The sequence below is a fragment of the Corvus brachyrhynchos genome, unplaced genomic scaffold, assembly GCF_000691975.1.
Source record: "Corvus brachyrhynchos isolate BGI_N302 unplaced genomic scaffold, ASM69197v1 scaffold34, whole genome shotgun sequence".
Classification (NCBI taxonomy): domain Eukaryota; kingdom Metazoa; phylum Chordata; class Aves; order Passeriformes; family Corvidae; genus Corvus; species Corvus brachyrhynchos.
In genome coordinates this window covers 571,177-584,498 of record NW_008238126.1, presented here as the reverse complement: position 1 = coordinate 584,498, position 13,322 = coordinate 571,177, and the positions used below count along the sequence as shown (strand labels likewise).

At 42.3% G+C, this 13,322-nt stretch overlaps 1 protein-coding gene across 1 annotated transcript in view; it reads right to left on the bottom strand.

Annotated features, from left to right (window-relative positions):
• Positions 1–13,322, bottom strand: part of EFHC2 (EF-hand domain containing 2) — a 59,056-nt gene that overhangs the window by 44,095 nt on the left and 1,639 nt on the right. Inside the window, exons 2-3 of the mRNA XM_017733423.1 lie at positions 5,583–5,768; positions 1,150–1,300 (exon numbers count right to left, since the gene is read on the bottom strand). Of these exons, the coding sequence (XP_017588912.1) occupies positions 1,150–1,300; positions 5,583–5,768 (337 nt within the window). The remainder of the gene's footprint in view (positions 1–1,149; positions 1,301–5,582; positions 5,769–13,322) is intronic.

The following is a 13,322-nucleotide window of genomic DNA, read 5'->3' as shown; positions in this document are numbered from 1 at the left end:
GGAAAGAGCTCCAGCATGCTTTTTTTTTACATGAAAAAGCACTTTCCCGGGTAGGAGTAGGACAAGGGTTCATTGCATTCAAAATCAGTCCCTGCTGATGAACCTACAAAAAATCTGGCAAGAACTACTCAACACCAGGACAGCAGCAGCTGAAGTACGGGTTTAAGAAGAGATTCACAAGCAATTTTATCCCAGTCCTAACAATAATGATGCATGTAACACCTTTAAATATTATCCTATTCTGTAGACGGAGAAATTTATAGCATCTGCTGATCTGGGAAAAAAATAGGGTAGTTAAATGGTTAACTTATTTTTGCAAATCGCTGTGCTAAGAATGTATAAAATGTACAAAACATCTTTGGGGACTGGGAGGTGTAGTCATCCCAAGACATCCTGCTTCTCTGGATTATATCCCTTGAAAACTTTTAATTCTGGCAGCGACCCATAAACACCAAGAAGCAGCAGCTGTGTTCCCCCTCTGCAACAGGATGTTGACCGCTAGATCACATTTTCTTAACATAAACCAAGTCCAATAATACCCCAGTAAATCAGCTCAGTAAACCCTCCTCCTGAAGTCCTCAGGCTGCTCCCAGTGCATGGATGTGACACTGAGGCAAGGCAGCTTCCTAACTTAAAAGGCATGGAGGAAGAATCACTGTGCCATGGGCACTTTAATCATAAGAGAACCAACAGCCAGAGGCACAAAAGACTCTTGTCTTCAATAATGGCAGAGACACTGCAGTAGCTCATGAACAATTACAGAGCTGCTGCCACAGAACTCCCTGTCAGTGCCAAGATGGGAGGAGCCAGGCTCAGGAATGGAGATCTAGAACACAAATTGCTTTTGCAGGACTGACACAACACTGACAAAGTCCTTACCACCATATGATTTCAAACTCCTGTATTAGAGAAAAAATTGTATGTTTGAGTGAGGGAGAGGATTCAGCCTTACAAAACCTGTATCTTGAGAAACTAAGACAATAAAAAAGTTCACATCATGATCTGTAACAAGAAAAGACAATTACAGCTGTGCATTTACATCCTATTTTAGCAATAAGAACTCACATTACGTATCCTTTGGAAGGGACCAAGACTGTACTGAAGGAAAGTATAAAGGGGAGAAAAAAGGGTGCCAATAAAAGCAGATACCTTGATTTATGCCACTATTTTTCACTACAGGCTCAGTCACTTGAATTGTATCATCTTCAAGGTAGAAATATATTTTACAGTGTCTGATTCTATACAGCTCTTGATTTTTTTCAGTCACTTCTTCTTCAAAATAGGCATCAAAATTCAACGCCTATTAAAAACAATAAACAAATATAAACCAGCAAAATCTCCAACACTTTTGCAAAATACGTCAAATAAACTTGTATATGTTGTAAGTAACTAAATGTATGGATTTCAGGAGGTAGATTTATTTCTCAGAAATGTAAGAACAGAAATCCACATTAAAGCACATAAATTTAGAATTCTTTGCTTGGCATTTTTATTATCACAACATCTAAGCAGAGATGGAACTCTAAAGCAAAGAAATAAATCAAATACAAAACTATCAGCAGGTTGCTTGGAAAATCTTCCAAACAAAGCATTTCTGATAACACAATGAGCTGCCTAGGTACTGAAGCAAATTTTAGACTGCTATTCCATGAATTACTAGAAAATACAATGCATGATGACAGCAGTGGCTTTACCATCAAGGTAAGTGGAAGGAGTTCTTTTTAAGCAGAACCTGCAAGCGTTCAAATGAATGGTACTGAAGACTATCAGACAGAAATGACATTTTTCAGGAGGCATTTGCAACTGTGCAATATTGGCATTTCAAAACTTACCTGGTTCTGCAATTCAGTGAGCAGGGAAATCTCAGAGAGTGTAGCAACTGCTCTTCAGTGTCTCTTGTAATAGCAATAATGCAAAAAATTCCACATTCACAGGGGAGGTGCTCAGTGGCCCTCATACCTGGAGATCCCAGCTCAAATTCAGGCACCATTACACAAATTTTGCACCTCTTGGTATCATTTTTTAACCACCAACACCAGTGTTAAGGGAATATGCAAGATGTATCTACTTCCTCGTGCATTATCTAGCAGGATGCTCGCTGTGGTAAGGATGTGCAGGAAGGCATTAGTTAAAACAGGTTTCTATCCTGTCCCCCCTAACTCAGTTGGGTCAAATCAGTGTTAATTTATGCTTTATTTTCCACACTGGTTATATTTAATAAATTCAATTACCTTTACTCTTGATTCATCAGACAACATGAAGCATTGAAAAAAAGGCAATTTAGCTGTTCCCTATGTTTCAACAATCATCTAACAGACCATGAGTTGGAAATGTTTGAAATCTAGTAAGCTGGCTGAGTTCCCTACATGACAGAACACACTGGTTAATAGTCTGCACTCCTTTTGCACGTGCCTTCGGGAACCTCAAAGTGCTTCCGTGAGTACTGATGACAGAGATTTTATAACACCTCATAGACAAGAACAACTTCCTTTTCTACATCTGGGGAGAGAGAAGTAGCAGCTTGCCCAGGAGCACACACAAACAGCCACCCTGTGTCCTGCTCACACTTCTCAGCCACATTCCCTTCTCTCAGGCAGGTTAAGCGCAAGATGAGAATAATTCTGTTTCCAGAAATTATTTCAAAGTCTCAGATCCCACGGATTTTCAGCAACCATTGAACAGCATGACAGACACATTTTTGGCATCAACTCTCCTGCACTGTGATCCTCTGCCACTAGAGAAATAAAATTTAAATTACAGAATCAAGTGACACAACCATTACCTGTTAAACCTGATGCATTAGATTTTCACACAAAGGAATCTAGAAAACTCAGTTATGGTTTGTTTAATTAGTACAACATGCAAGTTTCTGAACAATGTACAGACTTGAAAATAAATTTAAAAATTAATACTTGTCCATATGTTTTAACTGTGGATTTCACTGTTTCATGCATCAAACACAAAAACACTGGACAAAACATCTGACACACAACAGAGGCAACACAAACTCTATCAACCTTCAACATCTCTTCCTCTTTCCATTTGTCTAAACACTGGTGTAGAGTGCCATTTTTGGTGACCAAATGATCCTTCCTGGCCTCCAGCTACTGTTCTGGAATGACCAGGAACCCTTTATAAATCTCTTGAACACTCCAGGGGACTCAAAAGGTACTATGGTGGAACCACTGTATCCCAGTCTGAACATCCTGGGCTTCAACTGACAAGGATCAGAATTTCATTCCTCACCCAGCTGCTGCTGAGACATGAAATCACTGGAAACATGGAAACTTCTGTGCCCTCTTGTCCCTACTCTGCCAGTCCCACTAAAATAGGGACATTTGATGAACATACTGTTCAAGAGCTCTGTTTCATTACTAATTGTTCTTAATTTTGTCAATGATCTCTTCTGAGAACAGTCATCTCATGAGACACCAGCCTGGCAAAGCAGCCTGTTTGCACAGAACTACAAGCACAATCACATCCTTAATACACTGGATTTATTTCTTTCTCTGAGCATCCACCTATGCCCTGGTTTATTCCATTTGAGGAGTTTGTGTGGGTTCTTTTGCACTCACACTTTATTCTCTTTATGCCTTTATCAACATGTTAGTGCGTGACTGAAATATTTGCAGCAACCAACTGCAATTTTGCAGACCAAAGCAGATGATTCAGGAAGCACGAGGAGGGGAAGGAACAGAAATGCAGATTAATTACTTTTCGTTTTGAAGCAAAGTTAGTCTTAAAAATACTCAAAATGTGACACTTCCTAACCTGAGTCTCATCTGCAGTACAGAACTACAAAGTTTGTATCCCCACTCCTTAAAAAATTAAATATTACCTATGAAAACCAAAACTAACAAGTATTGAGTAAACTCAGTGGCACTTTGCAAAGTGCTGCAAAGTTTCCCTGGCACCTGTGGTGGTCAAATCACAAACATCATTTCAAGCCCAGGAGGCCTTGTGTGTGTACTTAATAGTAGAAGAAATTGAATTTACACCTGCTTCCTATTAGGCAAATAAAATGGCAAAAACTACTTCTCAGCCTACTTAAAAATGAAGTTTTATGCCTGTCCTTCTTCCAATTACTTACGGTACTGTTGGAAGTTAGAAGCCAAAGTGGTAAGAAAGCAGCTTACATTTCAAAAGACAAATACCTACTCAAACCATTTTTCATTAAGTCCATTCTGTTGAGCTCCAAACTGCAGCACTGGAGGACAGAGCTGCATTCCAGGCTCTTAACTGGGGAAGCTAAATTAGTTGGATAGTAAGTACCCTGTAACAATCTGCCATTAATACAAACACGTGAGCCCTCCAGAGGCCAATTCTGCAAACGCCTGTCCTGGACTGCCCTGTAGAGGCACACATTGATTAGATCAGGAATGGCCAAAGGCCAGCAAGCTCCTCTCACCAGCCAAGGCTGATGCTCAGTGGAAGGTCCCCCTGCCTCCTACTGAACCCCTTGAATCCATAAACGTGGATCCAAGGCCTGCTAATTTACACAGGGCCCTGAGAAGCCAATACAGCCCTCCTTGTTCCAAGAAGGGAGTGGGAAAAACAAGTCCAGGTCTGGCTGAAGCCTTAACACCTGGGCACACTGGACCAGTTCATACTCGAGCACATTGCTGTGCAAGCAATACCAGGGATCTCAGAGGCGAAGCCAACCAAAGGCACTTGATCTGTTCAAGGCTTACATTTTCTTGTTGTAGTTCTGGTCTGCCAAAGATGAATGTGTAATTGTACTGCAATTACCTGCATGGCTTCTCTTTTAAAGCAAAAATTATGAGATTTGCCTTTCTTCCCAATATTTAAATACTGTAATCATTTAGTCATGCAACATTTCTGCGCTCTGCTGAGTGATTCCTTTTTCTGGATCATTTTCCTTCCCTGATTGTAGGCTTTTTGTTTTAGAAATAAAACATCTCTAAGTAGAATTTAATGGAAATTTAAACATGGAAAGCAACAACAATGTGCTATAAAATTCCTGTCATCACAAGTTGTAGTTATTTGGTAACTCTCTAAAGGTGTCACTACATTCTTGCAAAAAAAGGAAAAAAAACAAAACCTAATTTTAAATTCCTGTGTCAATATGAGACATACTCTATTACACATGAACAAATCACACAGATGTGTGAGCAAGCATGATGGCATGAGTGAATCCCAAGCATATAGCACTCCACTGAGTTTACTGATTCCCAACTGCCCATGCACACTTTCTCCTGGACTGGGGTTTACCTTATGTTCATCCTTACCGGGTTACCAAATAATTCCCTTACTGTCATCATTTTCCCAAAAAAGGAATATGTTGCCCACTCCCTTGTTTTTATTACATCCTGTAGGAGATGTATCCCAATACAGAAATAGTTTTATATCTTTCTTTATGGCATGATACATGTTTATATTAATTGTCCAACATATTATTATAATGAAAAAAACCCGCTACCACTCTTTTTGTCTATCTAGAAGCTTTTTCTCCATGCACAAAATAATCTTCTGAAATATCTGACTAATGGATTTTCATTGTTATACTCTGTCATATTGTAGCTATTCATTAAAAAAAAAGATGTATATGGATTTCTACATACCTGCTTATCAAATGCTATCCAAGCAGGAGCATCACTTCCTGTTGCTTCAGGAAACACACTGTTTGTAGGTTTCAGGGTCTGACCAGGTAACAGTTCACCTCCTATTCCACGTTTATCCTCAAACAGCACAGGAACATTATTGCTGTAACCACAGTGCTGTGACCTGTGGAACTTTTCTCCCCCAATCTGTCAAAAGTTCAGAAGAAAAGGAGACAAAATCGTCTGTGTGTTTGTTTTTAAATCTATAATAGCTAACCATCTAGGCAAGGAGGATTAATCATGCAAAAGTTTCTCTGTATTTACTTTTAATACAGACTCTAAAAAGCTGTAACAACTGGAATGCTGCAAGTGAAGTGACATTTTTCAGTGGTCAATTTGCCAGTCTTATAGACGAAAATAGACAACAACAAATATTCCAGTAATTTACCTAGGCTGAGACACTGGATGGTACCAGACGTTTACCCCCCACACTCCTTCCCTGCCACAAGGATTGAGGTAGATGGTACAGAAAGAATCAAGTCACTCCCAAGAACTGTTGTAAAAGGTAGAGGGGAAAGGCCTTTCCTACAGCTCTCCAGAGGACAAATGGCAACAGTTCAGCAGCACTGAGAACAGCCTGCTCTCGTTATTCATGTCAAAGATCTTATTTACACTTGCATCCCCAAGTGCAAAATAAATTCCTCTAGTACTAGTGAATACACTTGAATTTTGGGAGGTTGGACCTGAATCAAAAGACAGACATTAATTCCATCTGGGAGTATATCAAAAGAAGGTCTCTGTGGTGATTCCTCTATACTATTACTAATTTTTCAGGCAATTAAGGATGGAATGCTTAAAAATATAGGAACAACCAGCTGCAAAAAAAACCATCTTTCCCATTCGAATTTCTTGGCTGGGGCTGGAGCCAGTCTTCAAGTGACACAGAAAAGCTTCTGGGCTCACATAAATATCACTCCTGTCTCTGGGAATGTCCCTCCTAATGAGCCACCTGCTTTTCTGGCCAGTTCTCTCCAACAGAGTTAGCTGGTGTGAGCTTGGCTTGGGGAGCAATCCCCTAACAACCCCACATATCAGTCTCATAGGAGAGGACAGGGAAATAGGAAAAGCCAGTGGAAAACTCAACTTCCTTCTGTAAGCAGCAATCCTGACTTGTTAGCTCCTCTCACTTTGCTATTCTTCCCTTTCTTGCCCTCTCAAATCCTCAAAATACTTTATCTGGGAAAGCAGAGAGGGGCCACTGCATCCCTGGCACACCCATTAAGGGGAGAGAGAGGCCATCAGAGCTGTGCCCTCCCTCAGCCTGGGACTGGGGGAACATGAGGGAAGATGAGGTTGAAGTGGGAGGAACTGATGTAATGGGTGAGCACAATAAATGTCCTGGGTAGAGGAAAAAAATTTTTTGCTGGACAGCAAAATTTTCACAGCAGCACCAGAGCAGGATGTCAGTAAAGTAGCAGGAGGACAAAATTGCCTCCCCACTCCATTTGGAACACTGGGCATCACTGATTATCACATGCATATGTGTAAACCACTACTCCCCCAAAAGGTGTAGACAGTTCTAAGCTAATATCATAAGACAAAAAATGGTACAAATAATCCTTTTTCATGATGGCAACATTCAAGTGCTCCAAGATAACGTAACACACATCCAGCAGAGCAGTTCTGGGAACAAGTGCAAGCTGTGAAGCTGCAAAACCCACAAGTACTCCAGCAGTTATTTCATTCTGCCAGTATGAAAGAGTCAGGAGCCTGAAAGGCAGGGAACCAGCCTCATGGCACAGAACAATCAACACTGGTCTGTAGGAACTCCTGCACAATGAGGGTCGCCCTCTGAACTGCTCACCTGCCTCCAGGTGCTCCAAATCCAATGGCACAGGACAGAGAGCTGCTGACACAAACAGCTCAATCACTGCTTTAGCTTAACCTTGCTTAAAATCCTTTTGCACACCACTTTTGCAAGGACAGCAGTATGAAAAGGAATACTTACTATTTTTACAAATCATTCCTTTTAATACCATGATAATCAATGGCTATACCCTTGCTTAGGTTAAAAAAAGCTGAGCTAGCCAGCAGCCTTTGAAACAGTCACTGCAAAGGAGATAAGATTCACATAGTGGGGACAGAAACAACAGAGCTATGGAAGTACATCCCCAAAGGAGATACTTAAAAGGTAAGCAGTGTTTTGAACAAAGGTAGAGAAAAGAGCATGCAGAAAGTACCAAAATTTAGAGAATAATACAAAGGACACAGAAAAGAACTCCTCAAGATATAACTCAAGAACAAGAGTTACTGAATAAAAGAGAAAATCAGTAAAAGCAAATGTTTGTATGCAGACTAGTAGCTCATGGATCCCCCTACCACAGAGCGTTGCTCAAACCAGACACATTTGCAGGAATAATGCCCAAAATTAAATATTTCACATCAGCACAGCTTTGTGAGCTGTGATATAAAATGTCATGCTTCAGTGTGAGCACTGACATTTTGGCATCAGGAGCAGGGCTTCATGTGGTCATCCCACCTCTCCCACAAGAAGCGAGCACAGGCTCTCTCCTGGAATCTCGAACAGCCAGGCACTGATAGGGGCTGGCACCTGCTTTGTAACACATCTGCACTTGGGATGGTTTCTCCCCTCTCCTGTGGGTGCTACTGAACTACCCTTTCTTCTTCTCTTTCTTTTTTTAATAATTTTGTTCCTCTGTAAGCTGAGAAAGAGCTGGGGAGAAGTCAGAAATGAAGGCAGCTTTCTGCATTTATCAGTTCAAATGTACAATAACTATAGCCAAGCTGAATTTTAAAAGGAGGTTTTCTAGGCAGAAACATCTGATTTATACTGAAGGTGCTACAGAACAGATCCACTTTCTGGCACAGCAAGTATTTAATTATTTTCCCTCTATTACCAAAGCATGAGTTAGGGAGAAAGGCACAGTTAGCACAGCACAGTGAGAGTGGCAGTTTTCCTGAGCAAAGGAAAGCTTTTCATGTCCTCAAAGCTTCTTCTAGAAGCATTTGCTGTTCATATGTTTCTGGGTTTTAGCAGCAACGGTATGGCAAGGTGTTCATCAAAGAAATCTAGGTCTGACCCTGCTGGAATTTCCAGAATTTAGGGCTAAAATCACAACATCCTTAAAGTTTTATATGAAAAATATGTAATGAAACAGCTCCAATTCTCTTAAGAATCTTTTGGGTCATTCTTGTAACTTTTTAGGGTTTGACAAAAAGATTCTTTTAGATTCCTAATCACAGAATTACTTATCCCCTTCTTCCAAAAAGTACCTAGATCCATAGACAAAGTAATCTCTTCTAAAAGTCTGTACAGTTATTTCTTAAAAAAAACCCAAAAACAACAACAAAAATAGAAAGTTTAACAAAAAGATTAGTTATAATTGAGGATCACAAAAGGGAAAAATTACATTTGGGAAACTTCAGCTAATGAACTCAGACCAAATCCAGCCTAACATAGTGACAGAACATCATGCCACCTCCACAGTGATATTAAATGACTTCCAAAAGAAATCTTTTAGAGAGCAGAGAAAGAGCTTGAATGTGTCTGCTGTGCTAATGCAGCTCAGCTGAGCAGGCTGTGGATCTGCTGAACAAAGCTGGACATTTTCTGTGCGGTGCGCCTGAAAAATATTGAGGATCCACTCAGTAGTGACTAACACAAAGGTCAGGGTTCTCTGACTGCAGCCCTTGGCTTTGCAAACTCAGCCCCTACAGTCCTTGGGGGAAGCTGCATTGTGCTCTCTCCATCTTGCTCTGTAATACAGAGTCACAGCAAACTCCCCAGGGAGATGCACATTCCAGCTGAACTAAACACAGCTGGAAATCTCCCAGCACAGCTGCTGGAGTGATGGGAGAGCCCCCAGTGGGCTCCCAGAAGCCACATTTTTAACTCAGTCCCAGAGGGAGCTATGGCAGCAGTGGCAGCCCAGCTCTGTACCCAGTGTCCATCTGTAATTCCCAACTTGAGAACAGCAGCTGCACTGTGGATGTCCTGCTCAAATCCTTTATCAGGATGAACTGTGGCATTTCTGAACTATTCTAGGCTGCTGATACAGTCTCCTGGCTGTTTCAACTAAGTGATGGAAATAAAGGCAAATGCTACACACTTTGACTGTTCCAGTCACATTACAGTGTACACACACTACAGCGCCAGTCAAATTCATGTGACTGATTTTCAACTCTTCTATCATCCCTAGTTTGCTGCAGAGGTCTCAGGATTGCTCAGGGGTTAAGTGGTTCTGGCAAAGGAGGAACACCCTAAGACATTGTTCCCAGCAACTCTGGTGCCCCTCTAAAAACATCACAAAACAAGGTGCATCAACACCAATAGCCTGGATCAGCACAGGAAAGGCATGAATCTATTGGAGCAGGTCCAGAGGAGGGCCACAAAAATTAGCAGAGGGCTGGAGCACCTCTCCTACAATAGAGAGAGTTAGGGTTGTTCAGCCCAGAGAAGAGAAGACTCCAGGGAGACCTTATTGTGGCCTTTCTGTACTTAAAGAGGGACTTTAAGAATAATGGGGACAGACTTTTTAGCAGAGCCTTGCAGTAGGACAAGGGGCTATAGTTTTAAATTAGAAGAGAGCTGATGCGGGCTAGGTATAAGGAAGAAATTTTTTACAATGAGTGGTGAAACACTGGGACAGGTTGCCCAGAGAGGTGGTGGATGCCCCATTCCTGGAAACACTCACAGTCAGGTTGCCCTAAGTAACCTGATCTAGTAGAAGGTATTCTGCTCTGGGCATTGGCCTGGATGACCTTGAAAGGTCTCTTCCAGCCCAAACCATTCTGTGATTCTGGCCTGCTCTTACTGCCCGGGAGAAGACAACAGATGGATAAAGGAAAGGGATAAAAATGCAGCCATGAGGGGCAGCTACACGAAAATTTGGGTTTGGGGGTAGTGAACAGAGACAGAAATCTGGAGGATCAGGGCTGAGGGGTAGTGGAAGGGTTCAAGAAAGATGGCCAGGGAAAGACGAAAGGACAGCAGGCACAGTTACTTATAAAGAGATTGGCAAATGTTCTTGGTCAAGAAAAACTAATGTCCTATTTTGTGGGTTACAGAGCAGCAGAAAATATTTTGGGCAGGAAACATAGAGACAGCCACAGTAGCACGGTTGGGCTATTCCAAGTGTCTGCAATAAACAAGGAAGATGTGGAATTTCTGCTGTGCCACTAAAGTTTTCAACAGAATTTTTTGCAGTTTTTCAAGGATGTGTTTTCCTCCTGAGATCTATAAACTTATTGTTCAATTCTCTAAGAAATGCCATGCAGAATTGTTGCACGGAATTTTCTCTCTGAGAGGGATTTCAAACAGTCATCCCGGCACATTACCTCAGGCAAGAAAAAACACTGGTCAGCCAGCACTTGGCAAATCTGACCCACGTGAGTATGTGTTTCTCACCCTACTCCTCAGCTGTTGACATAGGCAAGGACATCAATCCAGTATCAGAAGGAGCAGCTGCTTTTGAGAATGGGAGGCAGACCAGGGACACTAATAAAATGAGTACTTGTAACCAGTGCCATCCCTAACACAGTCCAGGCTCCAAATGCACAAACTTCTTCTTGCAGTAATGGAGCAAACCTATTATATGCTGTGTTTCCACCACATGCTCAAAATACCTGTATTGTTAGATCTCCTCATTACCCACAAACAAAAAAACACAGGCACTGCTGATGAGCAGCAGATCTTTGGATTTCTGTTTTGAAAGAGGTGAAGCGGGTTTATTTGATGGATGGACTTCTGTGTACACAAACTACTGTAATTTTGATTTTGAACACTATCTTAAAGCTCTGATTTTCTGGAGGCAGCCCAGCCACCTTATCAAACACACCCAAGGGAGACAAAACACATATGTACTCCTCCTCCACTGCCTTTTGTGGGCCTACAGATGAGGCAGGTGGAAGCATTAGGGGCAGAGACAAGATGATTTCACTAGGAGCTTGAACAGTGATGAGTGGAATTAATACCCATAATTACAAACCAAGGGCTGACTGGAAGAGCAATTCCCTGTCCGCTGTGCATCCTTCCTCAGGGAATGCTCTGCCACTGTTGTTTCCACGCAATAAGAGGCGCTGATGGTGAAGCTCAGTGTCCTAACAGGTGGAAACCCTTTCTTCCTTTTCATTTTATCTATAGCAATGACACTTTTTTCCTTTAAATATGTTGTTCTCAGGCTCTCATTTGTGGAGGTGAGTTAGCATTATTAACTCCACTGTCTCAAGGATTAACAAAAAGAGCAATCTGGAGCCCAAACAAGGGTCTAACCATGGGTTTACAATGCTGTCTCATGGCAATTTGTGACAGCTTTCACACCTTTAGTTCTCATAACATACTCACTGTATGCACTTCAGCATGGGGTGCTCAACACTCTCTGTTAGTAACTCTTCCCAAGCGTATGAAGTTAAATTAAATCAATTCAGGTAAATTGAAGTTCGGAGAACAATAAAGCCACAGATATCACTGAGTTGAGCTATTCTGCTTCCACCCAGCACGTACCAATGGCACACACCAGTTCCAGCGTTGCTGATACGCCCACTCAGCAGCCACCTCAAGTGTTATACACACAACCAACCCTTAACAACACAAATCTCAATTCAGCAAGAGACTGAGTATTCATCACCAGACCTTTTTTTTAACCCCTTCCAAAACAACAGCATCCAGCTGTTTCCAGGGGAGAAGCTGCCTGAAAGATCCTTAGTTTCTTGGCTGAGCTGCTCTTGCAAGAGGTCCTGTGTTTGCACACACCTGTGCAGTGCTGACACACAGAGTGAGGCTGGGAGTCCACGTATTTCTACACAATTTCATGCTCCCTGTACCTGGGCAGCTTTGATTGTGTCTACATATCTATCACAGAATCATAGAATGGCCTAGGTTGGAAGGGACCTTAAAGATCATTCAGTTCCAACACCCTTTCATGGGTAGGGACACTTTCCACTTAGACCAGGCTGCTCAGAGTTCCGCCCAACCTGGCCTGAACACATCCAGGGATGGGGCATCAACAGCTTCTCTGGGCAACCTTGGCCACAACACGTTTATAGTGTGAAAATGGCAGATTCTCTTCCAGATATTTCAACATTATTAAAAATGTTAAAATACACTGTTTTGTTTGCCTCCTGAAGGCACCAGCTAGAGTGCTGTGCACAAATCCTGCCTTACCACCTGCTCCGCTTTACAATAGTGTGTTCAGTGAATTCCTACCTATCCCTGACAAAAAACTTTAAAGAAGTGATGGCAGCCTTCTCTTGGTTTTGCTAAGATAAAAATAGCATCTTGTCTATTTAGCCTGCATTAATGGTATTGGCAGCCCTGAAACAGCACATCAGCATCCCTGGCACTGCCCCCTCTGCAAGGCCTTTTTGGTTTATATAGAGGGCATCTGTCTCTCCTTGTTTTGCTCTGTTAGAGCTGCAACAAGAGCTCAAATTGCCCCACAGCAGCTGTCAGATCCAGAATCACAGAGTCAATGAGGTTGGAAAAGACCTCTGAGATCATCGAGTCCAACCCATGACCAACCACCACCGTGTCACCCAAGTCATGGCTCTGAGTGCCACGTCCAGGCTTTCCCTGAACAGTGACTCCACCGCCTCCCTGGGCAGCCCATTCCGATGTCTAATCAGCCTTTCGGTGAAGAAACTCCTCCTGATGTCCTGCCTAAACCTCCCCCGGCGCAGCTTTAGCCGCAGCTCCTCCCGTCCGGCCGCACAGCACCCCCACCCCGACGCTCCGGCCCGGGG